The 21,480-nt window shown below is 38.1% G+C and overlaps 1 protein-coding gene across 6 annotated transcripts in view; it reads right to left on the bottom strand.

The window, feature by feature from the left end:
• LOC102691813 (coiled-coil domain-containing protein 91) overlaps nt 1-21,480 on the bottom strand; it is a 156,367-nt gene that overhangs the window by 92,773 nt on the left and 42,114 nt on the right. For all 6 annotated transcript variants that reach the window (XM_015352944.2, XM_015352945.2, XM_069192356.1 and 3 more), the window contains 3 exons: nt 10,585-10,733; nt 9,796-9,969; nt 9,239-9,343 (listed from right to left, as the gene is read on the bottom strand). In XM_015352944.2, the coding sequence (XP_015208430.2) occupies nt 9,239-9,343; nt 9,796-9,969; nt 10,585-10,733 (428 nt within the window). The remainder of the gene's footprint in view (nt 1-9,238; nt 9,344-9,795; nt 9,970-10,584; nt 10,734-21,480) is intronic.

The following is a 21,480-nucleotide window of genomic DNA, read 5'->3' as shown; positions in this document are numbered from 1 at the left end:
ATTAATTGACATGTTTTCAGATTTAGCTAATTTTATATTCAAATGTTTCAATTTTATGGCACGGTACTGGTTCTGTGTGCTTGAAATTTTGCATTTATAACACAGTGTGCCAGAACATTTTTGATATATGCCTCCTGTAATGTTATACAAACCCTCAAACTCATTACATTAGTAGTTATCAACAGTGTTTGACATGTGGCTATGAAATACAAAATGTTTTTTGTGTTGTTTTCTTGGCACTTGTCTTAAATATGATACATGCCTGGGGAAAAAATCAAATCAGCAGTAAGCAATTCATTTTTTAACAGCACCATTCAAAGATTGTTTTTATGTTGCAACTAAGCAACTAAGGTTGCTGCTGGAAGAGGTGTTAGTGGAGCCAGCAGGGGGCGCTCACCCTGCGGTCCATGTAGGTCCTAATGCCCCAGTATAGTGACGGGGACACTATACTGTAAACAGGCGCCGTCCTTTGAATGAGACGAAAAACCGAGGTCCTGACTCTCTGTGGTCATTAAAAATCCCAGGGCGTTTCTCGAAAAGAGTAGGGGTGTAACCCTGGTGTCCTGGCCAAATTTCCCATTGGCCCTTACCAATCATGGCCTCCTAATAATCCCCCTCTATGAATAGGCTTCATTACTCTGCTCTCCTCCCCACTAATAGCTGATGTGTGGTGAGCATTCTGGCGCACTATGGCTGCCGTCGCATCATCCAGGTGGATGCTGCACATTGGTGGTGGTGGAGGGGAGTCCCCATTACCTGTAAAGCACTTTGAGTGGAGTGTCCAGAAAAGCGCTATATAAGTGTAAGCAATTACCATGATTATTATTATTATTATTATTATTATTATTATTATTATAAAGAATGCATCTCTTATAGCCGCAACTAAGCAAACATCCCTGGATAATCAGATTACAAGATGCAAAAGAGACGTAGGGCACAAGTTACAAGGTACAAATGAGAAAACAAAGAAATAACACGTATGATAAACATACTGTAAATGGACTGATTTTCATTACTTAAGCTTAAAAATCCACCCGCTCACTCACACATTTTCTAACCTCTTTATACAATACAAGGCTGGCAAGCAAATTCAAAATAGTGATTAAAAATAGTGATTTTTAATAGCTGAACTGATCTCAATATTAAACGTGCATATGATTGCAAACATCTGACGGCTTTTCTATGAATAGTGCTTGACTTTAAAATTTCGAGACAAATCTAAACCCCAGACTGCTGGAGGTAAGGCAAGCAATTTAACCAGGTGTTCTCAGAATTAAATAATCACCTTCACTAATAATGCTAAATCATCACAGCTACCTTTTCTCAACATTGATCTCAAGTCATGTACTCTTAGCATCAATAATATATTGTGACTTAAATATATTAACTTCTATTACTTGCTACAAGCACTGTGGCTAAGGATCTGCCCCAGTGGCAGGAAGGTTGTTGGTTCAAATCCTGCGGCCAGCAGAGGAATCCTACTCCGTTGGGCCCCTGAGCAAGGCCCTTAACCCCAGCTGCTCCAGTAGTGCTGTATAAATGGCTGACCCTGCGCTCTGACCCCAAGCTTCTCTCTCCCCGTCTGTGTGCCTGTGTGTCTCATGGAGAGCAAGCTGGGGTGTGCAAAAAGACAAATTCCTAATGCAAGAAATTGCATATGGCTAAGAGAGTGATCTTAATCTTAATCAAAACAGATTCACCACTAATGGAGCAATAATAATTTTAATACTGTAGATTGTTCCATTTTTTGCTTCATTTTCAATCTCAAAGAAGGAAAGTGACTCATACTTTTGACAGTCAACTACACACAGCCTGCAGTCAAATACTGGTCTATTTTCTCACCCCATTTTTAGGTAACGAAGAAGTACAGAACTGAAAGAATACTGCCAGTTTTAATGTTAAAAATGAGAAAAAGATGCCTGAAACATGATGAGGCAAAGGTACAAAAAAGTTCTGACTCATTGCTTGGTAAAATTCCTCCCACATGGTGGAGGTTCTTACTGCTCAGTGGGAGATTATAAACTGAACACAAGGGGTATGACACATGCTATTTACACTGGAAGACCGGGAGATTCGTGCATGCCAGCTTGGACTTCACAGTCTCTCAGAAATCCTGTTAGTCTGGCTGTGTTCAGAACCAGTGGCACTGTCCAATGCACAGGAACAGAAAGCAGTGAAATCAGCTATAGAGCTAACCATTACCAGCACATTTAAAACCCTACTCCGGTAAAACAAAAGCACCAGGTAATGATAGATTTCCAGAGGTGCCACCATTGTGGTTTCTACCAGTCCTCAACTTCATAGCAAAGGTTGTATTTCTCATACTGTGCATATTTCTCTGTGATTTTCTTTTTTTTTTATATCCCACATAATTTCTGGTTTGTGCCTTTAAAGACCTTGTGTGTCCCCTTAATATATATAAATCAAAATTGGCCAAAATAAGCGTTGACGTTTTAAAAAAATCTGTAAACTTGGCAATTATAAAAACTGTTTTCTTTCAGCATATCTTTTAGCTTTTTGGTTCCTCAGTTTAATTGAAGTATGCACTCAGTAGTAAGTCGGTCATTGAGTAGCTGAGTAGATCAGTCATACATACACAGTATGGTTCCCTTGCCAATTGAGAAGCACACAAGGACCGGAAAAGGATACAGTCTATCAGGATGCATGCTGTGTTCATCCGTACAAATCTGCCTGGAATTGGAGTGTGACTTTGGTGGCAAATAATATAGGTTTCAGTCACTGAATTTTTGTTTTATATAAAATATTTCAGATGCTGAACAGAGCCTCATTAAAAATACACAATTGTAAAGATCTTGCAGCAACAGTAATAATGTATACAGCACCTGTTAATAATGTATTTCAAATGAAGAGTGTATTTCAATTAAATTAAAGAAGAACAAAAATACGTGTTTCTTGACAAATGTGAAAAGCATAAATAGCACAAATGTATATAACGGCAGACTGTAGACAGTTCTGCTTATGCAGAGGAGGTGTATTAAAAAATGCCAAAGTAAATTCCATGGCAGTGAATGACTTGTAAAAATTACCTGTTGGGATGGAAATGGAAAAGTGCATTCTTGATGTGGTCAGGCTGAATGGGAAAACTCAGCCACATTTAAGCTCTCCACACAAATGTGAGTTTATTGTATTTCAAAGAAATGCCTTTCAAGGTAATTGTGAAGTGCATGACTGTCTTCATAGCCTTGGAAAAACACAGCACTCCCCACGAAGTCAGCCACAGTGAACCTACTGAGATAACAGTGGGTGGGAAAAGAATATTCCCAGAGTGTTTAATACATAATAATACCCCACAGCATCACCAATTGACTCAACTCTTTATATGTGGACTGCAAAACAACATAATAACATGAAAACTTGAACTATTGCATTTTGTTGCTCTAAGCTGCATAGGAAGAGAACCATAAAGCATTGGACTGAAGAGCTGTTGTCTTCAACCCATTGGGTTTGAGGATTCCAACACCACAATTTTGCATTACTAGCAAAATAACAAGTGAGCCTTCGGGTTGGTATATCTTTAAAAGTGAAAGTGTCAATCTATAAAAATAAAAAGGCATTAAAAGCAGGCAAATGTCTGTACTACTGAGATGACTGCCTTGATATATATGATGATTTAAGAAGACAATGTGCTGAAGAATAGACCAGAGACATGAGCAAGACAGGGTAAAAACTCTTGGAGGTCTGTTGATGTGACCCTTGCATTAACACCCAACAGGTACTGAAATTCAGTGTTGTGCCAAAAAAAGAGAGTGGAATCTGAGTCCTCATCACTGTCAGTAGTAACCTTCTTGTCACCAGATGTTCAGAGGTTGGCGCAATGAGAGGCAGATCCACTGCCTAGCCTGTGGGAAACTACCCTTGACTGGCAACTTGACAGGACTGGTATTTGAAATGGCAAATAATGAAATGAAATGACGAGTGTCAGTGATAAATGGTTCACCTTAAAAATCATGCTCCAGGGGACCCTGAATCGGCTGAATTGGTAAAGGCACTCGGCCAGCAGAAGGTTCATCCGTATGACAATGGGTTCAAACCTGGGTCATTTCAATAGCTGACCATGATCGCCCTTCCCCAATTCGCTGAGTGCTGCTAAGGCAGAGTGAGATTAGGCATTAATAGACAAATGGCTCAAGTGCCTTGAATGGCTCAGACCACACTTTCTTTTCTTTTTCTCCCCGGTACACAATCGCACAGCCCACAGCCACAAGCCAGGACATAAGAAACACCAAACTGGACACTCTACATCAGGTGGAAAATTCATGCTGTGGACCAGTCAGGTGATGAGTGCCCCAAGTTTACAGATTCATGATTCATTCTTGAAAATAAATGATGCAGAGGCTGTCTGCATCTCCATTCTTGGATTTAGAAAGGAAACTGTTGCAGAGCCCATGTGACTCATCGAGTATGGGTGGTCTGAAGATCTCAGCAGGTATTATACAACCTGTAGGCTGTTATGTTAACTTATTGCAAGTTCGTGGAAGCAGTGCATTATTCACAGAGCACAACTGGTATGAGGCAAAGTGGATTCTAATCAGAAAACCCTGGCTTAGAGCTCAGCTTGTCAAACCTTGACACTGCGTGCAGTAGGCACCAGAGACTGCATGTTATCACTGAGAGCAGTTTCGGGGTTTGGACTGTCATAAAACGTGCTGTCCGACATTTAGGAGTCAGTGCAAACAGAAGTGCATTTCTTGTCAAAGAATATACCTCAGATGACACATAAGCATGTATTTTTCCAGAACTTAAACAAAGGATGGAGTGCAGATTTGCAATTTGTTATTCCAAACTGATGGCTGTAAAATGAGGGACACAAAATGTACTTCTTTCTACAGACATCAACACTTCTCCACATTAAATTACTAGAATAGTATAAGAGTTACAAATCTTTAATGAATTAGACTGCTGTCCCAGGGATGTCTCCCACAGCAGAAAGGTTATGAGCAGATTTAGTTAATTATGATATAAAATCCAAAGGACCTGATAAAGCCTGTAACACTAACTGTACACATCTCTTTGTGTTAATTAAAATTGACTTCAGATCCAAGTGAACTACCTCTAACAGAGCTTCAGATTTGCCACTGGAATTGGTAAACCATGATACTAATTTTAAAATCCATCAATAATATTGTGACTTTTTAAGAAAGGGGTCCATTTGTAGTTTTGGTGCAAACCAATACACTGTTTGAAAGTAAAACGTAGAGAAAAATATTTTATGATTCTCCCATAAAAGGTTTGAATAGGAATCTGTCAGTATCTAAGCCACAAAGTAGCGAGTATAAGTTACTTCCATGCTAAAGATAGAAAAATATGTAATGACGTCTTCTTCAAAACATTTTACCCTTTTTACTTTTAAGATTTTTTCCTTTGTGTCCTTCAATGTCATTGGTACCTCTACCTTATATGATGCTGTAAACAGGCTATTTTAGCCACAGTGCATTAGCAAACTCAGATTTAACAAATTTACACAGGATAGGATATTGAGAGTTCTTTTTCAGAAGAATCAATCAGTGTGGGAAATTTAGTGCTTTTTTGTAAATGTATCCTATTTCTAACCAAACTAACCTGCATTTACTTTTCATTCTGCTAAAGTACAATAAGGAATTTGAAATGTAGATGCACTGAATTTTAGAAATCTGTTTTAAGATTTTTCTCAAACCCTCTCTTAACCTTTTGGTAAGTTTTCCAGTGATTTGTAAGGATTATACTATTGCCAAATGTGTCTTATTCTTATTTTTGTGTAATGTGGTTAGCTCAATTTAAATGTCTCCTCCACTGCTTTTAAGCATATGTGAGTCAGAAAGACTAAATATTAGTGAATGTACATCAATTTGATTACACTGCAGAAACCTTCCTTTTCAAATGACATACCTGATCAGGGAATGTAAACGGTGAAAGACCAGAGGAGTTTAGCCAAAGACATTTACACTGGGCTTTACCACACTAGTCCTCAGCAAGTGTCAATGTGGCACAATGACACGAAATGTGCCTATACTACTCTCTTTTTCTCAGTCTAGACAGGATATGTGGGATTTCAGTTTTACATTTGACTGCAAAGACCATCTGGGCTTCAATTACAAAAAGTTAAGCAGACTGCAGATAGTCTGAAAAACCAAGTATATGTCATCAACAGGGTTGATCAACAGGAGTTCTATTGTGAAAGCCACAGACTAGTAATCTGTGTGGCCACAGTTGGAAGAAATATACAGTACAGAAAATTGTACATGTCTGACATAGGTTTTTTGTGTTCTTTTCTGTTCCTTTCCTCCAGTACAACCTAGGCAAGTTTTTACATGTTCACTGGTCACTGAGCCCTCAGTGTCCCGAGTTGGCCCAGATCATCCCATAAATGTTCACTAGAGCCGAAGTCTGACAAATAGGGCGTCCACAGCATAGCAGTAACATTCCCTTCTTCACATGAAAACCATCATTACACATGCAGTGTGAGGACATGCACTGTCCTGCTTGAACATCACATCAGGATGAGGCCTCAGGAAGGAGAGATGTCACTGGACGTGATCAACATCGCTCTGTCCTATCAGGGTTCTCTCACTCACCACAAGTGGAGCTCTGCAGCGACAAGACACTCCTGCCCACACCATCATTTTGAAATCCTGCTTCAATCGAGCTCTCCCGCACCGTGGCCTAAAATTTTTATGTCATACTGTATGTGGTCTATAAGTTGCTTGCAATGTCTTGCCAATTTAGAAACTGCTGTCTGTATAAACAGACCATGAGCTACAGTGCACCAACCTAGTCCAGCTTCCAACATACTGATGGCAGGAAGGAGCTGTTCTCCTGATAAGGTGAGCGTATTGGTTCTTGTATGTGTTTTTCTATCTTGATTTTCTATTATGAAATGTGCCCATACCACCTGGACAAGTAAAATTACCTCATCACTTGTGCTAAGTCCACTCTCATTGATGTGGTGATTTAGTGCTCAAGCAACAATCACTGCCAGTCGTGAATGATCAATTCAGCCAAATAAAACCCAAATTTATATTTGTGTTTAATCAATATCTAAAATCCATATGCTTTAGTTGAATAAAAACATACATGCATACTGATTTATTTGTTTTGGTGCTCAGTATATTATTTGTATTTATCATTATATTTGTGAAGGCATAGTAACATGCCTAATGATTTAACCACTTAATACAATTTATTTCCCAGCATCTGGCATTGTATTAGTAATCATGTCTTTCTTCTTCTTCAAGAAGCTTTAAACAGACAGCATGAAATGCCATAAACAGAAGATTTGGTATGGGGTATTGGGTAGGTTACCTATCTCTACAAAAAAATATACTTTGTTTATAGAAACAACAATGTTAACATCATAGCCTTAAAATAAATATCTTTTCTCTTTTTTCTAGTCTCTTATGCACTTTCTTTTTCTCCAGATCGTTATAACATAATTTGCTAATATGACTTCCAATGCTGCAACTCAAAACATGCAGAGAACAATCTTCCTATGTAAACAATTCCAAGGAAATCATCTTTCCAGGTACAGTATGTACCAGGTTCATATAGTTTGCATATACAGTAACAGCAAAAACAAAAAACCAAGACAATGTGCAAATGCACAATCCTATTTTTAGCATTACTTATTTTTCCGTTATCTTTCAAGAAATCATATGCTCTGCATTTTTTAGCACATTAAATCATAAGCACTATTTGTACCAGCTCTATCTCCAGGTCAGACCATAACATAACAAAAAAATAATCCTGTGAAATGGAACTGCATTACATCAAATATACTGTAGTTCCCAATTTTAAACCTGGAGCAATTTTCAGTTATTGGGATTTCATTCAGCTGTAAATAAAATCTTCACACTAGCTTACAAAGTTTTCCCATTTCAGAATTAAAATATGGACCAACATATTGCAAGCAAAGAAAACAGCAGAATATGTTGCATTTTTTCAAGGGCTCTTCCAAATAAAGATACTGGCATTTGCTCTGTTTTGAAGTGGTGAATCAAATTTCATTTAGTCCGCTAGAGAGAATGCAGAGAGTCTGTGGTAGGTTGAAGATACTGTTCAAAGATGCCTTTAGCACTTTTTAATTACTTGTGGAAGTGTTGTACTGTGTCAGCTATGCATTTTGTAACACATTAACCTCTACAAAGCAAACAGACCAAAATTACAAGGAACAAAGGTTGTGGTTAGCACTCACAATCAAAGATATTCATTTTTTCCCATTGTTACATCTTGCAATGATATGTAGGTGTCTTTCCCCAAGAGCCCTTATATAGTATTACACAATTACACTAATAATTAAGAAATGGGCTCTACAGATTTAGTTTTCTTCTCTTATAAAACTGATCACTCTATTAATTCTTTTGTACATATACACTGTAAACAAACATATACCCTCTGTACATGGCAGGGATGTGTATATGCAATATATATGAGGCAGAGTGACAAACAAAAATGGAGAAAGATGCCAATTTACTAATAAAGATTTTGAAGTAGGCATGATTATTTTGTGTGATCTGGGACGTCAAAGGCCAGTTCCGAAAACAACTGCAACAGGTGTAAAGCAATAATGAGTTAAAGTCCCCAAGACTGTAGTCTGAAAAAGCAAAGCCTTGCAGGTAGCCTGGTCCATAAAGAAACAAACATAAGGTGAAATAAGATGCCTAAAAATTAAATATTGGTTCTAAACAGCAACAATAATGGTTACAGTTTTAAAATGAGCTATGCTGGCAACAAGTATAACACCTGGCAGCCTGAGACAGGCATTTTACACCAACCTATCATCACCGACAGATGGAAATTACCACACTTTTGAGTAAAAGTACAAGATGGATTATGAAGTTAAAGCCTTTTTCTGTCCCACATACAGCAATCTGTTTTGCTATGTCTAGTGTGAAGGGAAGCCCTTATTAACAGATGATAAGGCTGATTCCCTCACCAACCTCAGGTATGTATGCCCACACACTGATTTCCACATAACAAAGGCTTGTTCTGTTATTAATTAGATACAGCAAACTACTGTAGGTGTCTTGTGTTACGGGAAAGGGGTTATTCAGTGCATAGACGAAAAGCTGTAAGGTCACTCAGTCCAAAGACATGGGTTAGGTCTGATTAAATGTAAACAATTCTAGCATTTAATTCACTCAAGGCTCTTTAAAAAATAAAAATACTGGGCGAACTTAATATTTTATTCTATACAACTAAAGAGAAGAAAACCCTGAAATGTGTTTTTAGGTGCCAGTCTTACTTGGAGGTCTGCATAGCGGCTTTTGTGAGCCTCTGCTTCTGTCTCCTTGTCTTTCAGAAACTCTTCTTCTAATTTGGCATGCTTTTCCATCATCTCCTCGAGATCCTGCAAGCAGCAACAAAAGGGTATGGACTGAATCTTTCCTGGTCTTTTTCAATGAATTACTTCACTAAAATTTTAAAAAGAAATAAAACTATAACTCTTCCAAATGTTCTCAATATGAGTCTCAAATATAGCTATGACCCCTGCACACTGTCCTGAATGTTACTGCAGATTTCAAATGTACTGTACATCAAATAAGGAATTCATCAGGAAGAAAATTTTGAAATGTCATGAAATACCATGGGGAATATCACCCATTTATGGGTCTGCATTCTGCAAATCTCCAGTGCTGCCCAAGTAACAAAAAGCATATTACCCTGGAGTGTGCAAGACCATAATCTTTTTGCCAATATCTGTCCCATCGATACAACAAGGTTGGACAGGTCTACAATGTAGACTCCTAAACATCCATTAAAGTGTATTCTTGTTATATATATAAAGTGGTGCCCATTTACCTTTTTGATCTGGGATTTTTCTTCTTCAGTGGCAGAAAGTTTAGCCTGCAGACTGGACAGTGTTTGCTGGAGCTGCTTCTGAGTTTCCCATGACAGTGATGACACACTACCCTTCTGAGAAGTAACAGTTGATTCTGCAGCAGATAGTGAGTCCTCACAAGGAACGGGGAAAGCCTAAACACAAGCAGTAGAGTGATAACTTTAATTTCGGGTTCTGGGAGCAACTGTTTTACTACATGGTACTTCTGCATTCTTACTTCAAGAGAGCTTCAATATCTGACTAGAGCCTTACATTCACTCCAATACAGACTAGCTACTGACTGTTTCAGATTTCAAATACTGTACCATCTATAAGAAGATATTCAAATACTACTGTTATCACAATAAACAGTCTTAAAAAGCGTGTGTAAGGGTCCAAAACCAAAGAACCTACAGTAAGTTGCTATAATGTAATATATGTAGTGGAGCACTGAATATTAATACTAATGAGGCACAGAGTTTTACATTTTTAAGAGAGGCCCTTGATACTGTGTTAAACTATAAGAGTGATGGGTATAGAAGAGCTGCACAAGGGTGGGGGAGTCGCATGTGCCAGTTAGTACCACTCAATTCTGTGGAGAGTACTGGGTCTGGGCCTGTCCTTGCAATGGGATTTAATCTGCGGTCCCTGTAGTCCACACTGAAGGATACAAAGAAATGGAAGAGAGCCTCTCTCCACTTAAGAGTGAGACAGGGAGCTACCGAGTTTCCCGTTGTCCACTGGCAGAGGGAACATGATGGATTACATACCTGCTGCTCCTCCTGAGCACTGATGACTGGGACAGGGCGAGGGGTGTCAGACTGCTGGAGGGGCCCTGAGAGAAGGGTCACAGAGCTGGAAGCTGTCTGGTCCAGTGGGAGGTCTGGAGGGGCACTCTGGGAGAGTTTCATCCCCGGAACTGCACAATCGAGAAAGTATAGGGGGAGAATAAACAAAACAAAACACATCAACAAGTGAAGTGTTCCCACTTGATCACCTTGTCCTAAGATCAAGTGACTTGGACTATAGCACTGAGTACAGGAAAATATCAGGTTACTTACAGTATACTTTAATTTAATATGATCAAAATTATATAAATCTGTTCAATCAAAGCCTATTTAAAATCTCACAAGATCTGCCGCAGAAAGAAGTTCCAGATAAAGAAAATACTTATACAGATACAAGAATACACACAGTACATACAGTATTTAACATATTAATACACGATCAAACCTCTGTGCTACCACTTTAATTTTACAGTGAATTCAGAGGAGTAACAGCTTTTATTGACTATTTTGGCTGTTCTTAAAAAAAAATCAAAATCAAAATTTCTTCAGCACCACTTCATAAACGTCGTTTTTGCACATAATCCCCATCTCTGCATAGGTCACCAGGAGAGGAAGCTGCATGAACCAGCCGAAGAGGGGAGAGAAGGGGCCTGCTGGATTTACGAGGTGATGATCTGAGCCTCGCCTCCGGGCACAGCCCCGAGGGCAACGTTCGGAAAAGACAGCAGAAAAGCACAGCAGTGGAAATCTTGCTGAAGTGTGCTTGAAAAGGATCCCTTTTCTTTTCCCTCAACAGACGGCTCGGTTTTCATACCAGCTACTTACACTGGCTGGGAGAAGACTACATTTGTTTTCGTTAGAAAGTTTTTTTTTTTTTTAATTGCAACTGCGTTCAGTGTAGTTTGGCAGAGCTGCTGCTGAAAATGCTGATTTACCAGACAGGGACTCCAAAGTCATTCATGAGGCCGGAGAGGAAGGTTAACGGACAGGTTTCCAATGGTCAGCCCAAAGCAAAGCTGAAGCGTCCAAAACCGCAACAGAGAAGGTCAAATACCTTCTCAAAATTCCAGTCCCTAAACACTGTTAAATCACATATCTGCTTGTATGGTATTTTGCAACTACTGCAATAGTTATATTCTCCAAAAATATGTTTTACAGTTCCCCCTCTTCAAGACTTGAGTCTAGATTTATTTTTCCTAATTTTTTCATAGAAGGTCCTAAGATCTAGTATCACAGGATTTGATCAGTCCAACACAATCACACATTGACTTGTGACCTTTTGCAAGAAAACACTGGAGATTACCAATTCATATGCTCTTCATCTTTGGACTAGAGATATTAGCTTGTAATCTACAGTATTAGTGGTGTCTCTAAAACAGAAATCAGAGCATGTCTGTTTGAATATGCACATATGCATCAACTCTGAATTAAACCTTGCTTTCTTATGTGCTGATATTGCATTTTCACACAAAAAGTTTGGAAAGTAATTTCTTTCCATAAAAAATGTACAAAAACGACACTGAGACGTGACTAAAGTATAAACTCTATACCTCTGTAGCTCAGCACTTTGGTAATGTTTCTCTAAAATGCATCGGGGGAAAAACAGCATTCAGAAATAAAAAGAGATAAAGCCTGGAAAGCCTAGATCAATTTGGCAACATGTCAAATATATAATTGTTTGCAATGCACAGTAATGCAAATCATTGTTAGACTTTCATTCCTTCACCATTATGTAAAACATTGAATTGTGTTTTGTGCTACCTTAACAGTTTCTAAAAGATGGAATACAAGGGAATATCTTTTCCTTGCATTGCAGCCATATCGCCCTGCAACTCACAACTGGCAACCCACTGAAGATAAGCAGGTGTGAGCCTGGTCAGTACCTGGATGGGAGACCTCCTGGGAAAAACTAAGGTTGTTGCTGGAAGTGGTGTTAGTGGGGCCAGCAGGGGGCGCTCACACTGCGGTCCATGTGGGTCCTAATGCCCCAGTATAGTGATGGGGACACTATACTGAAAACAGGCGCCGTCCTTCGGATGAGACGTAAAACCGAGGTCCTGACTCTCTGTGGTCATTAAAAATCCCGAAAAGAGTAGGGGTGTAACCCTGGCGTCCTGGCCAAATTTCCCATTGGCCCTTACCAATCATGGCCTCCTAATAATCCCCATCTATAAAAAAATTGGCTTCATTACTCTGCTCTCCTCCCCACTGATAGCTGATGTGTGGTGAGCATGCTGGTGGATGCTGCACATAGGTGGTGGTGGAGGGGAGTCCCCATTACCTGTAAAGCGCTTTGAGTGGAGTATCCAGAAAAGCGCTATATAAATGTAAGCAATTATTATTATTAATTATTATTACATCGTCAAATCTGAAACATCCGTTTTACATAAAATCATCACAATTATTACAAAGATTTCAGCCGATATTTGCCCATATTTTTTAGATTTCATTTTGTCAGACGTGATACATTATTTGATTTTTTTGACTATTTGATTTTTATTAAATAACCTAAGCGTAATATTCCCTGTATAAATCATTACAGAAACCCACCTTGTCTCCTAAAAACGAAGGAAGGAAACTGTGGATTTATTAGAAAAAAAAAAACAAATGAGAGGATCTTTCCCACAACAGCAGTGTGTAAGTAACCTCAACCTCTCATTAGATAAGTGTTTTGAAATAATGAGACGAAATTACCTGTGATGGTTTTAAATATGTGACTGGGTCATAAAGTTCACTGCATGCTTCTACTGGTTGTAACCTTCAAGGGTCCAAATCTCAATCTTTTCAATGAAAGTGTTTCAATTTTGAGGTGTTAATAATGTTATTGCTATGAACCTTTTTCTTTGTAGCGATAACTATAATGTTTATATTACATCATTTAATTGAAAGGCTCTCCTTAAATAATGTTTTAAATCACCACCTGGGGCTCCCAAGCTGCTCAGAAATTAAGGATGCTGATACAGTGATACCGATACCGATACAGTGTGATGGCTGGGCAATGATAACTGCCAACTACCTACCAGTCTCGAGGGGAACAGACATAGTGAGGGCTTCCTTGACTTGCCAAAAATCACCCCTGTGGTTTGCCAGGCTCCTGTACGTTTTTGACATCACTGGTGAAATCTATTCCCAAAATGATAACATTGTGCCCTACCTCTACTATATTAGGTGACAGCAGGGTCACCACCTTGTAGCCTGATCTATCAGATCTCAGAAGAAAGGCAATGCTGGACCTGGACAGTATTAGGATTGGAGACAAGTCAAGAAAATCCATGTTGCTGCGCGAGTGCTGGTGAACCCAAGAGCTGGCGCTCTGCCATCTAAACCACAACATTCAGACGTATGCTCCAGTATGGTGGCTGTGCTGTAGAGGTCTACCTGAATAGAAATATTCAGCTCCCTGAATATTTCTATTTGTGCCTCACGACACCCATTTGGATGCTGCACTTCAGTGATAGACAAACAGATTTTCACTTTTTGTATATGTAAAATGGATTTATTCAGGAAAAACTGTGCAATTAAAATGCAAAATGGTGGTCCTCTCAATCTCAATCCTAATCTTAATACTACACAATTAATCTGAACAATTGGGCATAATGTCCAGGGGTTGAGTTTGTTTGAATAGACAGATCACAATTACTCTACTGGAGCAAGATCAATCACAAAGACAGGACTAAGTGCTAAGTGCACAATTTTGCACTATTTGCTGATACAATTGATGATGAAGCTGCCAAATAAAAAGTGAGTGCCAGGCGCACTGGTGGAAATGAGGTACTCACTGCTTGCTTTTGCATATAGTGCACATGCAGTCTGTTCTGACAGAACTGTGCAGATTAAGCCAGCTGGAAGACACAGTTGGAATGGGTGGCTAACTGTTAGGGAATCAAAAAAATGTTTAAAAAAATGTAGACGATCAACATCTACAATTTCTGTATTGAGGTTTCAAAATGCAAGGGTGTGAGCAATGGCTGTATTTTAAACTCTCAAACAGGGAACACCCACTAACCAGCAGGGGGTCCCCATATTGTTGTCATGCGAGGAGCTATTTTAGTCTGTATGTGTGTGCACTTACTAATGTCTGTGTCTTAAACCAACTCTCCAGCGAGACAATACAATGAAGACATCATCGAGATGTCTTACTAAACTTTTCCAAAGCCTCCCACATGTGTTGCCTCTGGGAAGGGAAGGGGAGCTGAATCAGATCTGTTGCTCTGTTTACAGACTTGCAGCAGAGTCCTTCAAAATTCATCCCTTTATACTTATGCCTTACAGATTTATTTTATGACACAATGAAAACAAAGCCTTGCAGGTCCACCCAAATCTAACGGGCAAGCGATCTGGGAATATGGGTGTCCAAAGAGAAACAATGACTTGTGTTCACTTTCCTTTTCTGGTCTTAAACTAGAACACAACCCCAAACGAAAAATAACATTTAGTATTAATTTGATTTCTCAACACAAGAACTGTTCAAAATCAATTTCTTTCTAACACTCAGCAGTGAAGAGTATTCATAAAGCAAAATAAATCAAATAGGATTCTGCTTTGTTCTCTCACCAATACACACTTTATACTGCAGGGAGCCAAAGGGCCTCATAGGGATTCTATTATGACAAAACAAGTACAGAATCTGGACTTCTACTGTTAAAGTAAACTCAGAACACAGATTTTTGCAGTTAAATGCATGCGTTAATTTCTAGCTATCAGAGAAATGTGGTCTATTTCCTGCAATATTTCTTACATACTAAAAAGATTTTCATACTTTTGGGCTTCAGGATACTTTGTTACAGTATTTTGTTCTGTTATTTTCCATTTCACCTATATAAACATAAACAATTCAGGAGATCTCTCAGGTTTGATAGAGAATTTCCATGCTTGCTTTCAGGTCCAGCATATATATACAGCCAGGAAACAAGAAAACAGTAAAACAATGTGTTGCCTTTTTTCAGCTTTTCTGAAATCAGATTGTCAGAGTTAGGTAACATAGCATCTAATAATCTTACAATGAAGCACTTCCAGAGAATCACAAACCACAAATAGGTCAGTAAACATGTTAATAAGATAAGCAATAAAAGGAAAAGTCAGAGTTATAAAAACTTCCTTTAGAAAAAAGGATTTGAGATTGTGTAGTAGCTTCTGTTTGCAGTTCTACAGGTATTAAACTGCAACAGAGGTAGCCTGCAGTTACAGTGTGTGTGTTTCTGCACAATGCTTTATAGCATGTTTACATTGAGCAGCTGATACTGATCATGAACTACATTCCTGACATTCTCAGGCCCAAACTCTCAGCCAATGACTCTGCTCAAGCACAGGTATTTCCAACGGGTGAGAGTTGAAAGAGACTCAACATTTCACCACAGCTAGCCCGCTTCAACAAAAAGTCCACTCCATTGATGAAATATTAAAACATACACAAAACTGATTTAAATGTGTGCCATTAAAGCAGATCCCTCTGTTGAAAAGAAATGCATTAGACATCGCAATAACAAGATCAGAGATGTGATTAATTATAGTAAAGCTCTGCCAAAAAATTAATATCCTTGGGTTAAATTACAATTACAGGGTGCAGGTACCTCACCTGAAGGAGAATTTTAGGGCTTGCAAAAAGTTGGAAAGTTAAACGCAAGCAACTATACACACTATGGTTCCTTTGTGTAGTGCAGATTAAAAGAAAAAACTCCTAACTTCAACAATAAGCACCTCCTAATCTCGATAAGGTTACTTTAAGTCTTTCCTGTCATAAAATGGGACTTTGAAGCCTTTTAAGACACCAATCCTCAGAGACAGGATGAATTTTTTGGACTAGACAAATTTAGTAAAGTATGTTTTAACTCAGAAGGATTGCCATGCAGTTTTTCATCCTCCCAAACAGTCATGAGTTCACCTCACTGTTTTCCCATCACTGGCAGACTCATTTAGCCACTGGAAATGATGTGTCTGTCTAGCTACAGGTCAAACTAGAACTTAAGCAGAACTCTTTTCAGAATTAGTATTGCTACAAAGTGAGTTGGAATAAAAAAAAACAATATTCCTGCTAACATGCAAAATCACATTTGAAATACATAATTAAAAAGGTCAGTAATCAAATGTATATTGTAGCATTTCAGGTCAAAATACATCTTGCAACGTGCGTCTTGATCACATCAGCTCAGGCTGAACTGACTTATTTAAAAATCTTTGTCTGTTCGACATGCAGCGGCCTTTGAAATAACCCCAGTGTTGGACAGAAAATGAATTTAGCCCCAAGAAGATCCAATCCTCCTTGTTTCCTGTCATGAAAATAACTCATTAACAATATTACATTATCAACTTTTGTGCTTTTTTCTTTCTAAATGCTGCTTTTCAGTACTGATCACAGATAATAAGAATGCCAGGAGCAACTGTCCCATTAGTTATTTTTCTTTTGTAATGCAACCTTTATTACATAGTCGAAGCTGAGGGAAATGAGAGAGAGCCATGAGATGGAGGAACTTTGAAGTTTCAGTTTGTAGTGACATGTGTGCCACATATCAGACCCAGCAAGGAGAAACTGACAGACAGGAGTTGGTCCCAGGTTGTCAAAGGAAGTAAAATACAACAGTCTATCCTGAAAACCACACCTAACATCATCAAAGTTAATTCCACTATAGGAAACAAAGACTTAAGACTTGGAAGTTAAATTTAGCAGCTCATGGTGCACTCTTAGCACTGACACTAAAGCCCAGTTACAATCAGCACCAGTGACGCCAACACAACAAGTTGAAATGGTGGTTTCTGGTCCGCTAATCTTAGAAAAAGTGCAAGTGAGATGTAAAGCCAGGATGCTTATCAATCAGCAGTGTGCTGTCTTTGAGTGAGTATCCTCCACAGAGTAGGCCTGCTCCTAATCATGACTGAGGTGGAGACTCAGCTGTTGTTGTCTGTGTTAGGACAAATCTCATTGGCATAAACAACATAAGAAACCAATTCAGAGATCTTAGAAACAAATTTACAGTTAGGACTATATGAGTGTTTTTCTCAGAGATCCTACCTGTGCTTTGCAAAGGTGACCAAATGTTAAACTATGACGTGGTGTGCTCACGATGGCTCCAGCTCCATCAGCCACTGCAAAACTTACTTTGACAAAGGAATGAGATACACAGTCGGCAAGGGCCAAAGTAATGCAGAGAAATTTGAAAACATTCAAACTAGAGGGGAAGGGGAGAGGATTCACAGAAAATCTGCTAGGCAGATACACTGGGTGAAGAAGATAACCCAAGGAAAAACACAAGTTGCTTATAAAAAAACTGGTGCCACTGGACCATGGCTTACAGAGAATGATGGTAAAGAATATAACACTGCTGCATGCATTGGTACTTTGCATTCTGAGAAAACAGAGAAGAGAGAGAAAAGATGGAAAAGGTGGAGGTATAACACTATAGATCAAAAGGTGCACGAGGGATTTTAGTTTTCATCGCTACATTGGGAAACAAAAACAAAGACATCAACAGCTAAAGCTGAAAAGGCAACGTGGCTAATAATTGATTTCTATCAATGCCAGAGCACTGGGTAGAAATCTTGATCTAGTCTTTTCAAACAATTAAGATAAGAGTAAGAACAATGCACCTGTCATTATAATATTTAATAAATGTTAAGATTTAAGTTAGTGATTCACAATATAAACATAGGCTTGTACTTTCAGGAAAGCAGACTACAAAGGAAAGAGACAAGTTACAAGAAGCAGAGATGGATAGGACAGATTTGGAAACAGTAGAGACAGGATGGCAACATATTAAAGAGATTCTGCTTGAAGCACGGAACAGTTTAATCTTCTAAGTAAAATAAAGTCAGGATAGAAGTGGCCCAAATGGTTTAACAAATCAAATAAGAAAAATATAGGGAGAAAGAAAGCGATTATTAGAACACCATCCAGCTAATGAAGAGAAATGGGAACTGCAAGCAGAAATAACCAAGATGCAATACAGTGCACTGCATGGGGAGGCTATGTAGTTTTTCTGTATTATAATAGTATATAAAAACTATGAAGGATAAAGTGTCTCTGGAAAAATATTAGACTTGTATATTCAATTATAAGATAAATACTTCACTAGGTTTCCCAAGGAAGAAAGTTCTATGTTAAATAATATTATCATAGACAGGTTCAGATGTGTATCAGATGCATGAAGAAAAATTTAAAGAGCCTGAAGGAGTTCTAGCAATTGTAATTAAGGCTTAATTTCAATAGAAAAACTAAAGATCTACGGATAACTTTTTAAACCTTTTATATGTCATAATGAACTGCAAATCTAGAAAAAGTTAGTGTTGCTGTCAAAATTCATACATCGTCTTTCTCAAAAATGGCTTTAAACAAGGCCGTTAATTGGCTACAAGCACCCAAATTAGCTAGATGGGCCAAATGTCCTCTTCTCATTTTAACCTTTCTGAAGTTCTCATACAAGTTTTAGAAATAAAAGTAACAAAGTTTTCAAAACCTATTACAAACCATTAACATTTCTTAAACTTTATGATTTGGGGAAAACAATAAAATGGAAAGGATGAAGTTTCTGCTTTGCAACATAATCTCCCAAGAAACTGATTAAAAATATATATTTAGATAGGTATATAAAATAATTTTAAAATATTATTTCACAACACAAATTTGGATCACAAAATAACAGGTAAACAAAGATTTTTTTACATATTCTGAAACCTACAGTAGATACTTGACCATTAAATGTAGTAAAACATCCATGCATTTCTATTAAGGCAAATAAAGCAAGAAATTTAATCTGATATCAATTTTTATTTAACCAAATAGTCTTACACAGTTACACATACAAATATGAAACAAATCCTTGTCAAGGTGATAAATCAACTCTAAAAAGGACTGAACCAGACTAATCTTTTTATTTGTATTCAGCTTTCAGCAGAACTTTCCCTCAAATGGAAATGTTTGGATTTATTGTATTTCTCATTGTGAGACAGTATACAGTATGTCATAGATGAAACGAGAAGAAATGAAAAAAAAACATTATGAGCAAGACATATCCTGTTACCATAGTTTAGGTATAATCTGCTGATGATTCCCTTTAGCTGTCATTTTACTTTAATGGAATTTCTCAGAACCTCAATGACTATGGATGTTAGATAATGACCTATCGTCTGGAACGGCACTTTTGAAGTTAAGAAATGCAGGGCCTGCAGCCAGCTTTTAACAGTAACACATTCCCCCAGCTACACCCAGGGTTTCAGTCATTCACCTCTGGATTAGAGAGAAATGGGAAAAAGGATGTGCTTCCTCCTCTGTTCTCACTTTGCTTAAAAAATTACAAAGTATGCCGAAAGTTGAAACTTTGCCCATGATGACTCATTGAGGTTTATATCTCAGTCACTGTAGCCTCCAGGTGGTGTTCTAGTGTGCTTTGATAAGAACACACACAAGTACAGTTACTTCTGCAGTTTAAAAACAATTATTTCCTGTTAATAGAGATTCCAGTGCTCTACGTGCAATTATCTCCTACTACGTTTAACATTTTCTTTGTGCAAGATTCTTTTTGCATTTAATTTACATCCTATTATAACTTCTTTACTTTCCATGACAGCAGCATTGCCACTGTCTAGTCTGCCAGATCTCAGAAGCAAGGCAGGGCCTGGTCAGTACTGAGACTGGAGTCTTCAAAGGAAAACCAGGTTGTGCAGGTGGTGACAGTGGACCAGGAAGTGGTGCTTTTTCCCCTGCACCAGAAATTCCAAAACAAATACCAACCATGGCGATGTTAGACTGCAGATTCGCTGTCCTTTAGATGAGATATTAAAGCAACATCGTACTAGGTCATTAAAGATCCCCTGGTACTGTTTTTAAGAGTACTGACTAAATTCCACTGTGGGCTTGCACATTCTGGCCTCCCTAAAGTGCCCCCTTTATTCAACTAGTGAAGCAATTCCTAACATCTCTCCCTGGTCTGTTATGTAGAAGAGATGCTGGCTCATAAGGTATGCACTTCAGTGTTCAATGAGGTTAGTCTAATTTAAGAAAAGCTCTTGGAGAATCTTCAAGATGAAAAGCACTATATTGATTCAAGAATAATTAAAGATAAATAGCATGCAGGAAATACCAGAAAATGCTCAAATGCAATTCCACAAAAACTAAATGAAAACACAAATAATGAGGTTAATGACGGTTTCAAAGCATGCATCTACTGTACCACAACCATATACTCTGTAAGAGTCCAATATGCCTATTTCTTTTCTTTTAATATACACAAATGGAGAACATCAGGGAACATTAACTGATCAAATAAGCACATCTCAAATTTCATTCCAGTATTACTGTTTCACACTGCGTATATCTAAACATCTGTTGGGGTTTATCACAGGACACTTCCACACCTAGTTAATGTATCACTGATTAAGGCTCCTTTAATTGCTCATCCAATTAGGAAATGTATGAATCAAGTTATCATGTCAATGAATCAGTCAGTTAATAGAGTATAATAAAAAAGATACAACAAGTAAAACTTGGAGTTTCTTGACTTTTTCTAATTTTCTATCCTGTATTTCAGTCTGACAGCACCAAGAGGTCATTAAATCCTCTTCTAAGGCCTGTTAAGAAAGGTTACAAATGGGAGGAAGGTATTCAGCCCATCTGGCCTGTTTAGTATTTAGTAAAGTAGATTACTGAAAAAATAAGAAAAGATAGTTTGCAAATTCAGCGGTAAATAGGTCAAAGTATACAGTCAGTACTTCTTCAATGTCAAAGTTTTAACTCAATGTCTGTTTATTGTGTTGTCTGAGCTGTGCCTCTACTGTTCATTCTTTAATTTTATTACACATTTCATTATAAAATGTATGACTTAAATTGTATACAGCTCAGGAGGCATATTTTTAAAAGAGTCCAACATTTCAGTTTGATTTACTCATATA

This window comes from Lepisosteus oculatus, chromosome 7, assembly GCF_040954835.1.
Source record: "Lepisosteus oculatus isolate fLepOcu1 chromosome 7, fLepOcu1.hap2, whole genome shotgun sequence".
Classification (NCBI taxonomy): domain Eukaryota; kingdom Metazoa; phylum Chordata; class Actinopteri; order Semionotiformes; family Lepisosteidae; genus Lepisosteus; species Lepisosteus oculatus.
Note: the sequence above shows the minus strand (reverse complement) of the source record. Positions and strands in the feature narration are given on the sequence as shown.